Raw genomic sequence first — 19806 nt, 5'->3', positions numbered from 1 at the left:
GACTCCTACAACTCTTAATTTTCTGTGATGGAATCATAAAAGGCATGCATTTTGGTTCTTTCAAAGATTTATTTATCGATCTTCTGGAAAAATAACCAAATCTGCTGGCTCCAAAATATATATACAGTCATTTGAATTATCAGCTGTGCACAGATCTGAAATAGCATCACTGACTGGAGCAAGTCAGGACAGTAACTTGAAGCCATTTTCAAAGACCAATCAGAACATAAGCAGAAATATGTTTATGGGAGAGAAGGTGAGGCCTTTAACCCCAAGTACATCAAGCATGGAGGTGGCAGCATCATGCTCTGGGGCTGTTCTGCTGCCAGTGGACCTGGAGCTTTACACAAAGTCAATGGAGTAATGAAGAAGGAGGATCACCTCCACATTCTTCAGGAAAACCATCAACAGAAGGTTGATCTTGGACACAGTTGAGTGTTTCAGCAAGACAATGAGTCCAAACACATCAAAGTGGTGAAGAAATGGTTAAAGCAGGCTCAAATTATGGTCTTAAGCTGGTCTCCCCAAAGTCCTGACTGAAACCATCAAGAGAAAGACAACAAGTTTAGTGAAACTGCACCAATTCTGTCAAGTGGAGTCAAAGATAAACCAGAAGATTGTGGACGGAAACCAATGATTAGCATAGCAGTATGTATATTTCTGATGCAGCAGATTTGTCATAGTTCCAGATGTCCTGTAATAAATCTATGAAAGAACCAAAACGCACGATTGTTTTTTGTGACAAAGACGCATGTGTTTCGCTGATTTCATTATAGAAGATTCAGAGTTATAGAAGTCATTGGAGACTTGAAACTACCACAATACACATGGTCTTTACAAGTGGATGTAAACTTTTGTTCAACTATAAGTCGATGTTTAAAGTGTGTTGCTTAATTTATGCAAATGTGAGGTGTGTCGCTGCATTTTGTCAATATTTCATTTAAAAAAAGTAACAAAATATAAACCAGTGATGGTAAATGCTAACGAGCTATCTCTGACTAGTGATGGTTTGTTTGATTAAGCCAGCTTTGAATCCTATATTTAAATTAATTTAATGAGATACGTTTATTAAACAAGGACATTAACAAGGACATAAATTTGCACAGTTCACGTTGACACAGGATGCAGTATTTAAGAACTTTTTTAGCCTTAAAGAGGATAAAATGAAGGTTTTCTAACTTTGTAATCACTGTATCTGACCATGTGGTGCAGAACTTTCTGTGCAGCTTATAGATCGTTTGACTGTTTTACTCCACACGGCGTGACGTGGGCCGCAGAAGGCAGCATGTTCCCCGGCTGCTGTCACAACACGTCAAACCACAGCACAGCACATCATACAGGATTTATTAAGTTAGGCCTGTTACGTAACACCAACGCAGCCTGAGCGAGGTGGACACGCGAGCAGCTTCTGCACAGACAGAAACACACAGCAGCTGCAAGAAAAAGAGACGGAGGAGGAGTCGATGGAGAGGTGATGTCTGATAGATGGAGGATGATGATCTGGACACACATCTGCAGCAGAGGATGAAACACTGCAGTTTCTCCTCTGAAAGACAGCGTGTCCTTGCTATCTGAGCACGATGTGACCTTGACTAATCTCTGTGCATCTAAAACAAACCTTCTGCAGTGTTGGTGCATGAACATGGTGGCGGCAGAAAACAGGGGCCGCAACGACACTTAATGCACAAAGAGAGTTTAGACGCAGAGACACAACGGGGTAATAAATCTTAACTCCCTCGTGCGGACTGCAGCAACTCACGACTTGCACCTCATAGGTTGGACAGAAGGAGGAAGGGAGGAGGTGTGTGAAGGGAAAGTGTGACTCACACAAGCTAAAAGTCTCCTCAATTCCCTTTGCAACCTCATCAAATAACCAGGAAAATGGTGGAAGGTTTGCAAACTGTCAGACAGCCCCGAGGTCCTCAACACTGAGTCACCAGCGTATTAGTGCAGCACACCATTCAACTCTCCTGCTGAGTGTTTGTGAGCTGAGTGTTGCTCATCCAAAGCCCCTCCGGTTCCTCAACACTTCTCTGTCTGGCGGTGGTACAGAATCCTGCAGAAATATCTTTTTGTTGCTCTGTGTTTGTGATCATGCAGAGGTCAACATGGTGCTGAGTCATGGTGGCTGCGATCAGCCGCCTGTCATCGCGCACCGAAGTGACCGCTTGCTGTCAACATTCATCGCATCCAGTTTGACACAACAAGGACGCCATAAGAAATGTCTGATCTTAAACAGTGCTGCTGCATTTTAACAAGCCGCAACAATATGCATCACAATCATTTCTCTGATGCAACAAAACACAATCTATATTTTTCTTTCAAGAAATTGAAACAAATGCAGTTTTAATTTAGCTAAACCCAACTTTATGACAATTAAACAAGTAAGTTGACACAACTGGCACATCTAAAGTTGAGTAAAATGCAGCTTAACTGGCGTGTTCTTCGAGTAGGATCCCAGAGAACAACAAGTCTAATGACAAAATCATGTTTTGCATTCTATGTTTGGGTAAAGCAAATATGAAAGTAGGGTTGCAAGGCGGCTCAGTGGTTTGCACTGTTGCCTCGCAGCTAGAAGTTCGCGTCCTGGTGAGGACACCCAGGATCTTTCTCCGTGGAGTTTGCATGTTCTCCCCCGTGCAGCATGGGTTCTCTCCGGGTTCTCCAGCTTCCGCGTTCTGCGTTTACCCCACGGTTTCCTCCCAGTTGTCCAGAAAAGGTGAAGCAACTCTACTCTGCTATAGCCATCTACCCAACAACAGAAATCCTTTTTGATGGCTTGTATCCACCATCTCATTCTTTAGAGCATTATCCAGAGCTCATGACCACAGATGAGGGTTGGAACGAAGATCAGCTGCTAAACCGAGAGCTTCGCCTTCCAGCTCAGTTCCCTCTTCACCATTATGATCCCGTCCAACAACCGCTGACGCTGCCCCCAATCTGTCCATCTCACACTACGCTTTCCCATCACTTGTAAGCAAGACCTCGGGATACTTAAACCCTTTTGCTTGAGGTAGGAGCTCACCACCAACCCCGAGAGAGTTCAGGCCACAGTCTGATGAAGCCAACAGAACCACATCATCCGCAAAAAAGCAGACACACAACGATGAGGTTTCCAAACCGGACACCCTTGTCACCTCGACTGCACATTGAGATCCATGAATATCACAAAAGGGATCAAAGGCAAAGACCTGGAGGAGTCCAACACCCACCAGAAACCGTAACACTACATTTCCTAGAATGTCAAACTATTTTAACGCCTTGTACAAACATCGAAATCCAGAATTCAGTTATTTACAATCCTGTATTTTTATCCAGGTCTAGTATGGGAGGAAAATGAGGTTAATTATGTCTTTAGGCTCATAATTTTTGTAACATCTATCTTTTTTCTGCAGACGATGCCCCAAACTGCACAAGTAGATGCTTTCATCTGATTTAAATAATACATCTGTGAGCTGAATTCAGCGCTGCGTCTCCCTTCGGCGAAGTCTCAATATCTGAGTAGATGATGACTCATTCTCTCATCTGGATCGACTGTACAGGCAGCAGCTCCTAATAGCACGCTGCCTGGGAAACACAATGCTACGACCCACCATTTGTGGCAAAGTAAGTGATATAAATACCCACATATTTGTGCAGAAAGACAAGACCAGGTTAATGAGTGTCTTATGGAAGAAATCTGGGCTTTTCTTTCATACATGAACAGTTGAAAAGAAATGATTAAAGCCGGCTGCAAAGAAACTGAAGGACTGTTTGTGTGTCAGCTGTAGCCAGGTTTGGTCCCAGTAGTCTGCAGCAGCTAAAGCAAGAAAACAGGACACCAGGGATTCCTGTTTCACATTAAACACAGAGGTCACCGAGGTACAGGTGAGGGCTGTAATCTCCTGTATTTTATTATGAAGTGTTCTGGTTCCGCGTGTTTTAACAAAGGCTATTTATAAAACATATAGAGAATGCATGTAATCTCTCTCTCCTGCAGCAGGAAATAATAATTTAGGCAATGCAAAATCTGGAAAATGTGTGTTACAGCTCGACGTGTGCTGCTGAATTCAAGACAGAAACAGACATTTTAAGGATATCCAGGCGTGCATTCGCAAAACCAGCCCTGCAAAACCAAACGTACTTTGCAAAAGCACTTCTAATAAAGAATAAAAAAAATGCATCTTCTGTCCTCTATCCAAGTCCATTTCTGCTCCAGGCTGGAAAACAATCCCCAGTACTCCAAGCTGTGCAGACCATTCTCCAGCAGTGACTCAGCGTCCTGCAGAACGGTCTGACTGCACCACATTATTATTCTGCTGCAGCAGGAAAAATGAAGCTCTGGCTTGTTTGCATCTATTAAAACAATCACAATCATCTTGGGCGAAGCAAAGAACAAGATACTGTGATGGTTTTAACTTAAAGTAGTGGCGAGGGAACCGGCTTGTTTTGGTGTCGTCATTAAAAGCAGGGCTGCGTTATTCCACTATCGAAACCTTCTGCAGAACTTGAACTCTTCAGCGTATAGAGTTCCTCCTGCAGGTTGTTGTTGACTGTAGTTGAAGGGATTTTTAAAATGGTAGCACTTAGATGGCAGAATAAACAACATGTACATGCAAACCAACTGTTTTTCCACCACTGGCCACAAGGAACAAACAGCATGAATGTATAAAAAGCAGTATTTAAAATTCAGTGACTTTTAGCAATGAAGCTGCAGGTTCAACAACTTCCCTCATCGCTCCTTTTCAGACTTCGAACCTACATCAGCGGCTACTTCAATGTAAAAATGTGACAAACCCAGCGAAACATGGCAGCCGCCATGGAAGAACCTTCTCTCTATGTACATATGAATTCATTTTAAACTGACAACACAATGAATCTGCTGCTAGATCCTCCGAAATCCAACACAACGGTTCTAAACCAGAGCCGGGTCACCTCTGTTCCCAAAAAGCAAAGTCTCTATTGGACAATTACAAAATAGACAGTTTTGGTTTTTTTTGTTCTGAACATATTCTGAGAAAGTTCTGCATAGTTTAAGTCATGCAAGATGTTTTCTTTAGGTTCCCAGAATGTTCTTCTTAAAGGCAGGGTAAAGTTCTCTAAGACACTCTAAAAAAAAAATGTTCTTACAGCACTTTGACTGTTGCATTAAGAACCTTTGTTGTCATTGTTGAAACGTTTTATCTAAGCACGTTCTCAGCAGCAACATCCCCAAAACATTCTCAGAACATTGCAGACAAAATGTTGTGCCTTTGTTATTATTTCAAATTAGAGAAATGTTTTATAAAAACACTTTTTGTCCTCAAATGGCCTCAATAACATCTTGAATGTTGGTTTGAGAACGTTCTTCTTTTGCTATCATGGAACATAATCTGACAACATCCTCCAAACATCCTCTGAATGCTAAAACGTTCCGTCTTAGTTCACTTTCAACCTCATACGAACATTATCAGAAATATAAACATCCTTCTTTGAACATTAGATTAAAATATTCCTTTAAAACGTTATCAGAACTCGGAGGCAATGTTAGAAATCACGCGGGAACGTTCCCTGCTTGTTTGTAAAGTGTTGACAAGACACCTCCAACTGCTAACAAGTTCAGGCTTTACTCTCTCTTCTGCCTTTTTAATCCACAGAGGTTTGTTTTCCATAAAACCTCGTCAGCATATTGAAGTTATTATGTGGCAGCTTCACAACCTGCAGGGGAAACAAACAAAGCTTGAAAACCTTTCTGGCTCAAGCACAGGACCAGATATTTTTATTCACATGAGCGGACGTCGTCTTTGAATCCAGTATTTAACACAGACTCCCAAATAAGCATGAATAGGTGACACAGAAGGTGGCCTCTCTGCTTAATCTGAAGAGTTTTTCAAAAAGAAAGAAAGCATGTTGTAGTTCGTCAAAAGAAAAGTCAGCGATAAAGACTAAATGTTCGTGTCTGAGCTTTTCACTGCTGACTCCCACACGCTGACCTGATGTCAACCTCACCTGCCAGGTCGCTCTGACTGGTCTGAGCTCCACTGGTCAAAAATACTTCACATGCATGAAAAACAAGCGTGACAGAGTTAGCACCTCTGTCTGCTGCACTGCTAATGTTAGCTTGTGCACAGAGCCGATATGTAACGCATGTGTGCAGAACATGTTTGCACATTTGTCAAGCAAACACCGGCTGGAAAAGCTCCTCCTGAAGCTCATAAATATGCTGCGTCCAAACTGAGCTGCTCGGTTCATGTAAACTGTATGTTTAACCGATTCCACGCAGGTCCAGGTTACTTCAACACCAACACGGTCCAAAAACTGGTCAAACTGACTGAACTTCATTTAAAAATTGAGTGAAGATCCCAAGTTTCCACGAGCACCAAATATGCTGACATAATTTCAAATTTAAATTGACAAGGGATATAAAATATTAGTTGTATTTGTCCTTACTATGACAGAAACAGTAAGGATTAATCCAAATTTGAAAAATATTAAAGACCATGTAGTCTTGCTAACTGAAATAATAATGATGCTAATTTAAGTAACTATTAAATATTTAGCTTCTTTATTTGTTTGTTTTACATACAGCACACACAGATGCTGCAGTGAAGGCTGTCAGGGCTGCAGCGCTTCAATTACTCTGCTAATTGTGAAAGCCACTTCTAATGGAAAACATAAAGAGCAAAGTGGACAGGAACATAAAGAGCTGCTGCTTTTTCCTGCGAGCCTCCGTTTGCTCCACACACTCCAGGAATGAAAGTGCTTTGCTGGAGATGAGTCAAGCATGTATTCTCTCAAATCCCTCCTCAGCGAATGCAGGTTACAGATAATCTTCGGTGCAGAGCTTCTATAAAACAATGACTTTTGTTTTATTTTTTTCACACAGATCAGGCCAATCCTGCAGAGTCACTGTGCTGCTGCTGCTGCTGCTGCTGCAGACGAGCTTAAGGTCCAGCAGAGCACAGAAATGAGGAAACAGCATGTTCCTGCCGGACGACCGGAGGATGAAAGGAAAAAGAGGAGGTCGAGGAGAATCTGATAAAGCAGATTTTACTGAAACTTTCACATATAATCAGCCAGGATCTTTGTCTATGTTTTCTTAATCATCAGATTTAGCCCTCATTTAGTTTTGGGGTAAAAAAGCGCTGCTGCACTTCAGACAGCTTAATCAGGTCAAACGCTCAAAATACTTAATACGCTGTGGGTTTGTCATAAATGAGTGCTGGGAGCACGTCAAAGCGCTGCCGCCTCACTGATCATCTCAACCGTCTGTGTGAACTATTTATTCTCAAAGGCGAATAAAGAGCATTGATAAAAACAGGAAATCGATATCCCCAATCACATCACAGTGAAGGAGATTGAAGACACATTCATCTCCTCCTCTCTGCACCGGCTATTGACTCATCCAACAGACAGCATCATTTAAAGTGGTGCCTGTGGTTGGTCTCTTTTAGCTCCGTTTAGGCCTCCTCCAGCTCGTGACTAAAGTACGTTTCTGTTGCTGTGTTCACTCGCTACTTACTGACTTTAACTGTTATCTGTCGCTGGTTGACTCACATACACAGAGATTATTAGAGCTTTTTTTTCCACTAAAAAATGTGAGTAAACGGTGCAAAATGCTAAGATTGAACCACAACAATGAGCTCAAAGTTGTGAAAATGGTGCACAGAGCTAAGGAATACTGCAAAAATAATCCTCTCATATAAAATAGAAATATTGCAGCGTTAGGAGGCACAACTAAATGCTTTTCTGTTAAAACTGGATGTGGAACTGCTTTTTGGAATCACATGCAGCAATAAACCTGCAAAAAAATTAACAACATGTTGGTGTTTTTAACTCAATAATCAACTTCATTGGTTTGTTTCAGGGATCAGTGCTGTTTTTCGCCTGCAGCAGGTCCTTTTTTTTCAACCATTAAACTGTCAAAGCCGACTGTACGTTGAATAGAGCAGCAGACAGACAGTTAGCAACTAGCTGGTGAACAAAAGATGTCCTTTGGGAATTGGTGAGGCCAAAACGTGGCTGCAAATAAATGTTAATGTTGCTCACTAGCTGCAGGATGTGCAAATGAGCAACGGTTTGCTAGTTTGCAGTTTCCCATATTAGCATATAAGGTGATAATGTGTTGTACTTGCAGCTTGTTTCTTTTGCCCCCAAGAGGCCAAAAATGTTTTTGTTCTTTTTTTTTTGCAGGCTAAAGTCTTTTCATGGACAAAACTGTGTTTATTACAAGTTTGCATGTGAACCAGAAGGTTTGTGGACACCTATGGCATCTTATTAGGCCACACATACTTGTTTCCCCCTCACAGCTACTCAGCTAATAGTAACACCGACTCCAACTAACGTACAGCGCAAGCAACTGCAATTGAAAGCAACATGTTTTGCTGCACTTACAGGCTAAAACCACTGAAAACGAAAGGCTGTTTTGTTCCTCTGCAGCAAGCGAAGCCACAGAGTTAAATAGTGTGATTTCACTGCAATCAACAGTCCAGGAGAGACCACAAGCTCCACACACACGAGGAATGAAAACAGTATTTAGCAGAAATAAAGAGCTGAGACCAACTGTCGGTCCTGCGAGACCTCAGCTGCAGCGTCACACTTTGAAAGCATCAATAATTCTGTTAATAATTATGACCAGGATGAGAGATTTTTCCCACCGCGGGCGCATCTGAGCGAATGCCATGCTGTGAAAATCGCTGCTAAGTCACCATGGCGACGGTGAGTCCGCCACTCGTGTGGAACGTGAGCAGAAGGAGAGCTGCCATTGGCCGAGAGCGCCGAGGAACAGGATGAAGGAAGGAGGCTGCTGACAAGATGGCCATGCAGCAGAGGACGAGTGTCCTGCAGCGGAGGACACGGACCGACACGGAGCTTCGACGTGTTTCGTTCCTGCTCAGCCTCAGACGCTGGACAGACTTCATGTGGGCCGATGAATAAGTAAAGGTTCATATGCACGGCAGGGCTGTCAAGCAGGCCGAGGAGCCTGAAGGGGTCAGGAGGCCCTCAGGACGGAGCGTATGTTTGAAATGGTTGTTTCTTGCTGGAGGGTCGACAAAGAGACTCAAAGTGACGATCAAAAGATGCACATGAGCTACAAAGAAACACTAAATTACTACGATCCAAAACAGCTACTAAGACTAGGAACAACTACAAAAAGATGAAAGGCATAAAATAACTACACAGACGTGCAAAATGACTACAAACAACTGCAGCAAAGCAACCAAAAAGAGACAAAATTACAATAAAGAGACAGAAAACTCATGCAAAGGGACTCGAAATGGCCATTATGAGATACAAAGCAGCAAGAAAGAGACTCAAAACAACTACAAAGAAACAAAAAACAACTGAAAAGACTCGAGGAGATTCAAAATGAAGCAAAGCAACTTCATGGCTTTGTGTATTTGTATCTGAAATCACAGCAAAATCGTGGAAAATGACTCCAAAGAGTCTCTGAACAGCTACACAATCATGCAAAACAAATGAGATGCTGAAAAAAAACCACAAATATTTGTAAAAGAGACACGCAAAACAACTGGAAGAAGCAACCAAATAGCAGACAAAATGCAAAATTGCTACGATGCAAAACAGCTAAAAAGACCCAAAAAACAACTACAGAAAGATGCAGGATGACTATGATGCTGAGAATTACCACAAAGATTTGCAAAGAGACTCAAAACAACTGCAAGAAGATGGAAAGCAACCAAAAAGAGCAAAAAACTTATAACAAAATGGAGCATGAACCCTTTTATTCCACATTCTGTGCATGTATGTGGTGCTCTTTGCTGTCATTAAATGATTTGATCCAGATTTTTGTTGCATTATTGTCAAACTGCATTGTGCTTTCTGTGCCAAGGTTATCCAGAGGATCTACAGGGCAGAACATTCACCGAAACTCAGTCCTCCACTGAATCCATTCACTCCTGACTCTGTTCTGACATCAGACTCAGGCTTCTGGGCTTTTATCCTGAAGACGTGGAAGAAAACTGTTGGTAAATTCAATCAGCAGTGAGCTGCTGCTGCTGCAAACTGGATTAGGCTTCGCTATTGATTGGAGTAAAAGCCACGACGAGCTGAGCCTCTGTCATCCGTCAGGTGGGACACACTGTGCGTTTCTGCAAAAACAGAAATGCTGCAAGGTCAAACTGCAGCGCCAGGAAACCTGTCACGACCGAACACGGATGGCACTCACTCTGGGCTCTGGTGCACGGCGAGCTGCTCCTTCACGCACAGCGAGGGAGGCGCATTTCTGTTCACCGAGAATCAAACATCCAGCTTGTTGTGACACCGGCTGGGCAGCACGCATCCGACGCCCAAAGGGCCCGGAGGGCACCGACATGGGCGCACAGGATGACAAGACGCGCAAAACATCTGCCGGAGCGCAGTGCGCAGCGTCACCAAAACAAACACCGAAGAAATGAACACCAGGTTCCTGCAGCGCTTCTAGTCGCTGACGTGCACCAGTCTGTCCGCGATCCTCCGCCACAGGATGGAACACGACCCGCTCTTACCTGCGCCGTCGGTCCGCTCCGTCGCCTCGGTTTTCATCGCCTCCCTGCGGTTCTTCGCCCTGACGGAGCGGTGATGCTGGCTCACACGCCCGGGGAGGAGTGCTGGAGGAGCGGGTGGATGGATGGATGGAGGGAGGGAGGGGGCTGGGCCGGGGGGAGGATGCAGGAGGTCCGCTGGATGGCTGCCGCGGGAGGAGAGGCACAAGGGTACAGGAACGGAAGCATCTGCGTCACGTTACGCCAGATTTTTATTTATTTTTTTATGTCTTTAAAGGGAAACGTCACTAAATGTGTCGCTCTGCACAGGATCGACTGGAGGAGGAAGAGAGTCAACACCGACATGAAGATGGAGTTTATAAAGTTCATATAAACCTGCAACAACCCAGGAGGCAGAGAACGTTCCCACAACATTATCTAACATCACCGACACGTTCTAATAATGTTTGACAGAAAACATTTTTAATCTGATGTTTAATGAACGTTTTAAGCATGTTTACAATATTAATTAATGTTCCTGTGAGGTTAAAGGTGAACTAAGCGAGAACGTTTTAGCATTCATTTGTTGTCAGATTATGTTCCATGACAACAAAAGAAGAACGTTCTCAAACCAACATTCAGAAAATGTTTTTCAGATGTTATCGAGGCCTCAGAAGACAAAATGTGTTTTTATAAAACATTACAGTTCTGAGGATGTTTTGGGGATGTTGCTGTTGAGAACGTTCTTCGATAAAACGTTCTGACAATGAAAGGATGATCTCAAAGCAACATTTGGAAAACACACACTTGAAAATGAAAGAGCAACAATAATACCCACATAGGAATGTGTAACGTCAAGACTAGACCTGTTCTTTTTCTGCTCAATGCTGCTGCCTGCTGGAAATATTAAAGAAGCATCACAAAATGCAATAAATAACCAAAGACTGCTGAATGAATGAATGTACAGAAGTGTGTGTGTGTGTGTGTGTGTGTGTGTGTGTTTCTATAGCACATTTCATACAATGGACAATTCAAATTGCTTTACAACTTAAGAAAAAACAGTAAATGACACAGATGTTCAATGAATTATCTAAAACTGAGTTAAACATCGGACACATAAATAATCTAAAATTATTCCTAAAAATGTCTTACTGCTGTTGTTTACCATATATATGCATATAAACAGTGTGAAATTGTCAAAAAATATTCAATAAGATATATGAAATGTTGTAGCGAACAGAAAAGGTGCAAACAAACAAACAAAAACGGTTTCATATGTTAGAAAACAAATAACCATCTTTTGCCTTGATGACAGCTTTGCATGAGTTTGACAATATCTGATGTGTCTCATTAGGTCTGGAATAGTTGGTGTAGGAAACAAGTTCATGGTCGTTTTTGTTCACTGCATCATTCCACATGTGTTATTTCATAGAATTAAACATTTTAAGCATTGTTGTACACTGGAGAAATCAGTAAAAGATAAAAACGTGTCAGACTCCTACACTTTTACATTATATATCCGTTTTTGGTTTTAAAATCAATGGCAACAGAAGTGCGCTCACTTGTGTTGTGTTGTATTGCTTCCTGAGGGATTTACAATTAAAATACTACAAACAAATGCAATGTGAGCGCAGTCAGCAGACCACAACGTACTGACTGCATCAAATGCTTCATATAAGGACATGTTTTTAACACAGTTGCTCAACAAAGTGTTCAACAAAGTTTAGTTTGCTTAATCAGCGTGGTTATGATTTGACTGCACTCGATTGTTTTCACTGTTTTTAACAATGACTGTGGCTACAGAAATATTTTTTTGGAAAAATCAAAAAACAAACAAACAAACAAACAAACCCACACACAAGTAAACAAGTGAAGCTTGCGGGAAGCTAAACTCTGAATCTGTATACACAATGGTATGTTGATTATTTACAGCAAATATATTTTCTGACTTTGAATAATTCCAATAAATACAGGACATTAAAAGAGCATTCACTCCCTCCTGGGGATCATGTTTGTTTTTAATGACTCATTTTGGAGTCTTCTTATTGTCTCCAGTTTGAGATAAAAGAGATGAACTTGCGTTTCCAACAGTTACAACCATAATGAATTGAAGTAATGAAAGTATAATTACCACTGTTCATTGTTGGGAGACCTCTGGTGGTTGTTTTCGATAACAAAATAAGCAAAAAACACAAGTCAAGCAAAATAACATCTGGTTTAACATGCAAAGAATGTTTGACAGGCCTGTTTTTCTGAAAGCCTTCCTACGTGAGGCTTCGGCACCGTTCTACCACATTGTGAACCACCACCAGATTGTGAATGAGATACACCCCTGGGAGGAATCGGTACATAAATGTCTTAGGATTTGGATTGTCTTGGATTGTAATTTGTGTGCTTTGCAACAGCGGTGCCACAGTTAAAACCCAGTTCTCATCAGCAGCTTGTCTTTATTATTAACATTACATATTTACATTGTTTATTTGGTGTAAAAGGACATAACATGATGGACAGTGTCTCTATAGTCATTTAACATCCCATTTCAGGTGCTTTGTGTGTCATTAATGACAATTGTGTAGTGTCGCTATTTTTTTTTTTTATTTCTTAAGAGCTTGTATTATATTCCCAATGTATTACTTATGTAGGACAGACATGCATGGTCCAGCTAACCTCTTGAGGGCCAAACAAATTGGTAATAAATGTTATTATTTCCTCAGGCACCTAGAGACCAACAACCCTCAACAAACCAACAAAAATAACAAATCAGTGACAGCAATTTTGATACCTCAGTAATTGTTTAAACAGCTTTTTAAGCAAACGTAAAAAAAAACATTGTCAAATCTGAATTTTTGCTTGTTTCCTCGTTTTTGTGTGATAGCAAACTCAGCATTTTGTACATTTTTGACTGTGGTTATTGAAAAAGAAATCTCAATAGCTTCACGTAGGCTTCACAGAAGATCGTCATTACTTTGAATCAGTTATAAAATCGTCTTGTCTCTAAACGCAACGAGATGATGGTGATGATTTGTCCGTGAAGGCACCGCGGCCTGTGATTGGCTGCTGCTGGGGGCCAACCAGAGTTCAGCGTCACACACTCGTTGTCCTCCGACACAGAAGAAGAAGGAGACGGACGGCGGTCCAACTGTCAGCGCGGGGACAGAAAGTGTTCTCCTTCACCGTCCCGGACACCCGAAACACTCCCTGCTGACTGGAAGCGTTTCATTTCACAGTTCGGAAGATATAAAGTCCGTACAGCTGAAACAGAAAGCCTCCCCTGGGCGTCCGAGTGCATCACGCTGCTTCTCCTCCTCTCCTGAAGTGAGCTAACTTAGCCTGTTAGCTTAGCAGGCTACACACACAGAGAGCCGCGTTCGTCTGTGCAGGACTTTTTACCATCAGGACCGAAGAGACTCGGAGCTGCACCACAACCGACCCGGGCTTCACTTCACAAACGCAGCTGCACGTTTTGGCCTCAAACGCGGCATTTGCACGGAAAATATTTAGCAGAAAGCAGCAGAAATCACCCTACAAAACAAGGAAGTCTGAATGAACTTTGCTGCTAGCCTTTTAGCTAGCACCTAGCTAGCCCCATAGCCACATTGATTCATTTTGCTGCGTGCTTCTGCAGCTGAAGGGGGTCTGTGCAGCATCCTCGGCTCTGATATTGATTATCTGTGGACACATCTGGCCGTAAAGTCGATATATCGATCGCTATCGCCACAGCGTGCTGGTGTACAGAGCTCTGCCACAACGTCTCTTAACTTGGAAAGAGTCAAACGGACGTTTCGGAGATGATTCCCGACAAAGCCCCCAAGGAAAACGTCTTCCACGGGTCTGAGGACCTGAAGAAGGAAGCTCACATCCCCAGCTTTGAGAAATACAAGGAGCTCTACATGAAATCTATAGAGAATCCGGATGGTAAGTCGCCTTGCCTTGTCTCAGTCAGTGGAGTGAAGAGGACACCTGCCACATGCAAATTAAAGACAACATCTGGTGTTAAAACATGCATTTAATTTAAAACCCACACAGTGCAAACACAGCATCACAAACGCTTTAGAAAACACGTGTTTTCTCAGCAGTGTAGAAGGTTGATTCACTCAATTCCCAATTTTCTTGAGTGATTTGAGTCTTAAATGTAGAAAACACAACACAAAATGCCCATGGTCGGCTTCTGGAGACAGTTTTTATTTTTTGAAGCCCCAGCAGTTCCAAAGGTATTCAGTTTAACAGCATTTTAAGTTGCACGATTAAAATGGTTGCTGATTTAATTGGGCGGTGCTCAACTAAGTAATGAACTGAACTATTTTTTATTTTCTAATTCCACGTTTAAAATGGGATTACAAAAATCAAACCTTTTGAAATTTACTTCTCTCAGAAAGTTCTGTCTGGTAAAACCAACACCAATCTTTACCTGACCGCAGTACGGGGCGATGCATGTTGTGCTTTGTTCTGTAGAAAATGTCTCTTTGTAGATGAGTGACATTATTGTTAAATACGTTGTTCACCTGCACAGTGAATTCTAAACGGAAAACTAAAATGTGTCAAAAGATCTGTGACAGTCAATTGTAACTCCATCCTTATTCTCACAAATAGATCTTACTGTCTGCAACCTGCAGGCGCTGAAATATTCTGATATTCAATTAAGTTTATTTTTCTACAAAAATGGGGGGAAAACGTTTGCAGCTTGAAGGTTCTCAAATGAGAGGATTTGATGCCTTTCTTTGTAAAATATGGTGAAGTTAATGAAATTAAATGAAATGTGTAAATCTTTGTGGCACAGAGAAGAACTTTGAAGACATACCTTCCTGTAGGACGACTTACCAAGAAAACTAAGACAATAATTCAGATTTGTGGCCCTCTGTTTAAAAAAAAAAAGTCATTTTGTAAAGCTAAGATGCTCATCAAGCTGTACTTTCAGCTGCTTAAATGTAAGAATTTGCTGCTTTTTCTTGTATGAAATCACAGTAAAACAGAATATCTTTGGATTTTTGACTGCTGTTCAGACTAACAATTTAAAAAGCAGTTTTTCCTCATTTTCTGACCAAACAATAATTAGGATAATAGCCTTTTAATAGGTGATAAAACCCTGATTTGTTAAAAAAATGTTCATGTATCCAGTGTTCTGTGTTGCAACAATGCACCTTATTAACTGCACAACTGGAGGTGTTTTCCTGGTTTTGAGGTAATAAGGAAGCATGTCCTCTGTGGCCTGTGGGTGGAACGTACTTCTAATAACCTCAGTATCTTGTTAATCAGTTTGCCAGCTCAGGTTCGTTTCTTTGTAAAGCAGGGAGGTTGTGTAAAGTCCTTCAGACTGAAATAAAGCAGTAAAATGTGTCTGGACTGCAGATTGGAGCAGGTTTCAGGTTCAGTGGGTCTGATACTTTGAGCTTACTAACAACATTTATTACGTCTGGAGTTGAGAGTTAGACGGCGATGTCGGGTTTGTGCAATTTACAGACAGATAAGATAATAATACAACGAAAACCTAAACTAGCGAAATTAAAGTCTGGCAAACATAAAATGGCTTATGTTTGAAATGATTTTACTTCATGAAGAAAATCAGCCACATTGAATTGCAGACTGTAAAAACACAACAGTAGCAGGACACTCGAGTTTAGTTGGATCTCGACAGAAGCTGGTTAATTATTTGCAGCATCGTAAGCGAAGTTTATGGGCTCTGCTGGGAAGTGGGTCAGACAGGTGATCCTGGCAGAACACGCCAGATTAGGAGACGAGAAAATCTTGTTAGAAAGACAGCATATCTGCTCTTTACCTAAACGATTGGCTGTCAGGGTGGGAAACTGCATGTTATCTCTGGACGAACTAAATGAGCCACTTTACCTGCTGCCCTAGTTAGCCTCAATGAACACAACAGAATTCTTTTATCGTCATTGCACGAGGAAATTAAGCAGCGGTCCTGTCAGTTCATTCACACTAACAGGAAAAAAATGTTTTAATTTTGAAAAATGCAGCAAAAACTGTTCAAATATAAAACATACAAATATAGTAGTAATCTCTGAAAACACAGATTTGATGTATTAGAACTATAAAACCAACATAACATAAGTATACAAGTAGTACAGAAAGTCCATACAAGGTGGAGTTGTATGTAAACATATGCACAGGTTCAGTGTGTAAATAGAAGCTGTAGAGAAAATTAGGCACCAATCCAGGCTTCAAGCAAGTGTTTTTGATAGGAATCGACCGATATGGGTTTGTTTTTACGCTAAATACCGATTACAGTTATTGGTAATCAGAAAAAAAGATAGATTATCGATATTTGGAACCGTATGTTAGATGTAATGTTTTAATATCACGTGACAGCAGAGAACCTGTCGTTCATAATTAGGCTTCTTCATTAATAAGCGTGACTGAGTGTGTAAAATAGAAATAGTAGAGATTAAATTAAGACGCTCTGTTTCTGTTTGATCGACTGAGATTGATCAGTCTGCTGTTCTTCTCTGTTTTATCTGTTTCTATCACTTTTATTGCCCACTAAGGTTCATATCTTGAAGCATTATATATGATCGTTTTCCAGATTCTGTTCCAGGTTCATCTGTGGCCGTCTGCTAGCTTAGCAGCTAGCCGTTAGCGTAGCTTTAGCCGCTGTGAGAGCAGCTTGTTTCCTGGTTTGTGTTTCTCGTTCCGTTTGAGACGTTTCTGAGACCACAGAGTGACGACAGACAGAGAGAGGAGTAAAATAAAAACACAGGCTCCGATGATCGGGCTATCCCTAGTTTTTGATACGCGATTTATTTGATTTTTTATTTTTTTAAATGGATTTTTGGCAGGTCAAAATGAAGCACAGGTTTCACAAGTTGTTCACAATTTATCAACTAACGGAGAAAATAATCAGTTAAATTCTGAGTTGCAGCGAGTTTACAGCAGTTTGGATGATTATTCCCTGAAACTTTTGCTGGTTATGTCTTGTCAGGCGTGAAAGGTTGTTTATACGCTTTCTGAACGTTTTTAAAAGTTAAAAAAACATGACAATTAATTATAGAAATAACCAAATGGATGTCATGAGAGGTTTGATTGAGGAAACAAGATGCTTTTTTCCACCCCCTTCTTTCTTTTTAAATTCCTGTGAGCGCTTCCAATCTGATGCAAAAATAAAACATTCGTCTTTGCTGAAAAATATACATTTCTGGCTCCCGTCACATCACGTCAACTCTTATTGACCCTCTTACATTTTGACAGATCATAAAAGCAAACTCCTGGCTTGTATGTGGTCCCATAAAAGCCGTGCGATATCTGTAATCTGTTCATCTGCGTCCTCCGAACACGATCTGAGCAGAGGATGAACCTCTCCGACCGCTCTCTCTTGTGTCCTGCAGAGTTCTGGGGTGACATCGCCAAAGATTTCTTCTGGAAGACCAAACACACGGGTCAGTTCCTCGACTACAACTTCGACGTGACCAAAGGAGAGATCTTCGTCAAGTTCATGGAGGGAGCCTCCACCAACATCTGCTACAACCTGCTCGACCGCAACGTCCACGAGAAGAAGCTCGGCGATAAAGTCGCCTTCTACTGGTGAGTGTGGAGCTTTGTGTGTGTCTTTGTGTGTGTGTGTGTGTGTTCTTTGTGAGGGTTTTGCCGCCGTGAACAATAGCAGGACTGAATAGCAGCAGATCGTGTGAATGGAGCTGCAGTCGTCCTCTCTCCTTTGTCTTTCCACCTCCTCCCCTCGTTCTCTGGTTTCTTCTCGTCCCTCCAGCTGTTGTCTCAGTTTCTCACATTTTGTTTCACGTCAAAATCGTTTGCTGTTTATGTTCCGAGGCCACTCTCACGCCAATGTGTCGTGAAATGATGAAGTAGAACAGACATACTCCGATGGTACTCGTTCTGCTGTCAGTACCGGAGAAATTAAGAAGATATTTTTCCTGTTTATTGTGTTTCTGTAGCTCCTCAGTCATCCAGGTCGGGTTAAACCTCGGAGCTTCAGTAGAAAACAACCGGACCTCTTATTTCCTTTTTATTATTGTGACATAAACGGCATCTTGTTCTAGGGATCGACTTATAATCAGGGCCGATATTCTGCGTTTTCCTGATTATCGGCATCGTGGTTGGGTGATTGTTGCTAAACTAAATGCTCTGCTTGGGTCTGATGCAGCCTTCTCTCTCTGTCTCTAGTCATTCTGTGCTCTCTCCAGCAGAGACACAACCTGTAAAGACTGAAAAAGAAGCACAAGCCGTTGCCACAAACCGGGAAACTTCTTACTTTCCCAGTGGCTAAGGCTATGCTAACAGCTAGCGGCTAAGTTAGCAGGCAGCCACAGATTAACCCGAAACAAAGTCTAGAAACCAATAATTAATGATGCTTTAACATCTGGGCCTTAGTGGACAATTAAACTGATAGAACAGGGAGAGATTAAGAACAGCAGGAGAGAACCTCTAATGTAACCCTCCGTTTTCTGTTTTACATTTTCAGTTAGAGTCATACTTATTAATGGAGATGCTGTTGACTCATGACAGTTCATGTACATCGGGTCCATTTATCAGCCTCACACACTAGAAAGAACAGCAAAAGACCTGAGGTTGCCTAAAGTGCACATCAGCAGCGTCTGTTATTTATTATCCACATTGAGTTAATTGCTAGTAGTCATGTGAAGAAATTAAAAATTGAACATGGATGTCCCCGGTCCAGACCAAAACACAACGCTGGAGCTTTCAAGATATAACCGGAGCCAACGTGTCCAAAAGTTTTTAGGGTCCAGGAACGCTGAAGCAGTGCAGAAGTTACAGTCGTCCTCAGATTTATTCATACCCTCCCATTAAAAACAGATGTCGCTGAAATAAATTGAAACTGCCAAAAGTAATAATAAATAAGAATTTTGTGAAAAACATGACATTGGTTTTGAATTTTTTTAAATTATTTTTTTCAACCACAATTCAAAAGCAATGTCTTATTTCACTAAACTATAATTTAGCAAATTTTTATTTATTATTATTTTTTTCAGTTTCTGGTTATTTGAGTGACTATTATGAATTTTGCCTTTTTTTAATAGAAGGGGATGAATACTTCTGAGGACGACTGTATACGTTTTAAAGTGTAAATGTATTAGTGTGGGTGTAGCCTGAAACAACAGGCGGCGATGCTTCGGTTTTGCAACAATAGAAAATGAAATAAGAATCAATGACGCAGCTTAAAATTAGCTTTAAAAAAAAAAACGGTTACCAGAGACACCTTGAAGCTTCATTATAACTGTTCACAGCTTCACCGTGTCTGGAGAAAAGAGAGTATAAAGCAGCAGCAGCAGGTTTGGGATCATTGAAATGCTGGAACAAGCCTCGGATAATTCTGTGCAGAGTTTTTGCTGCAAAACTGAGCGTTAGCATTAAATCAGCATGATCACTAGTTGAA

The 19806-nt window shown here is 41.4% G+C and overlaps 1 protein-coding gene across 2 annotated transcripts in view; it reads left to right on the top strand.

Moving 5' to 3' along the window:
• The window catches only part of acss2 (acyl-CoA synthetase short chain family member 2), a 60650-nt gene that overhangs the window by 12210 nt on the left and 28634 nt on the right, over positions 1-19806 (top strand). For both annotated transcript variants that reach the window (XM_008297690.1, XM_008297689.1), the window contains exons 3-4: positions 13525-14357; positions 17780-17975. In XM_008297690.1, coding sequence (XP_008295912.1) covers positions 14231-14357; positions 17780-17975 — 323 coding nt within the window. In that variant the 5' untranslated portion in view covers positions 13525-14230. The remainder of the gene's footprint in view (positions 1-13524; positions 14358-17779; positions 17976-19806) is intronic.

This window comes from Stegastes partitus, unplaced genomic scaffold, assembly GCF_000690725.1.
Source record: "Stegastes partitus isolate 25-593 unplaced genomic scaffold, Stegastes_partitus-1.0.2 Scaffold1238, whole genome shotgun sequence".
Taxonomy (NCBI): Eukaryota; Metazoa; Chordata; class Actinopteri; family Pomacentridae; genus Stegastes; species Stegastes partitus.
The sequence above is the reverse complement of the archived record's forward strand: the minus strand, read 5'-3'. Positions and strand labels throughout refer to the sequence as shown.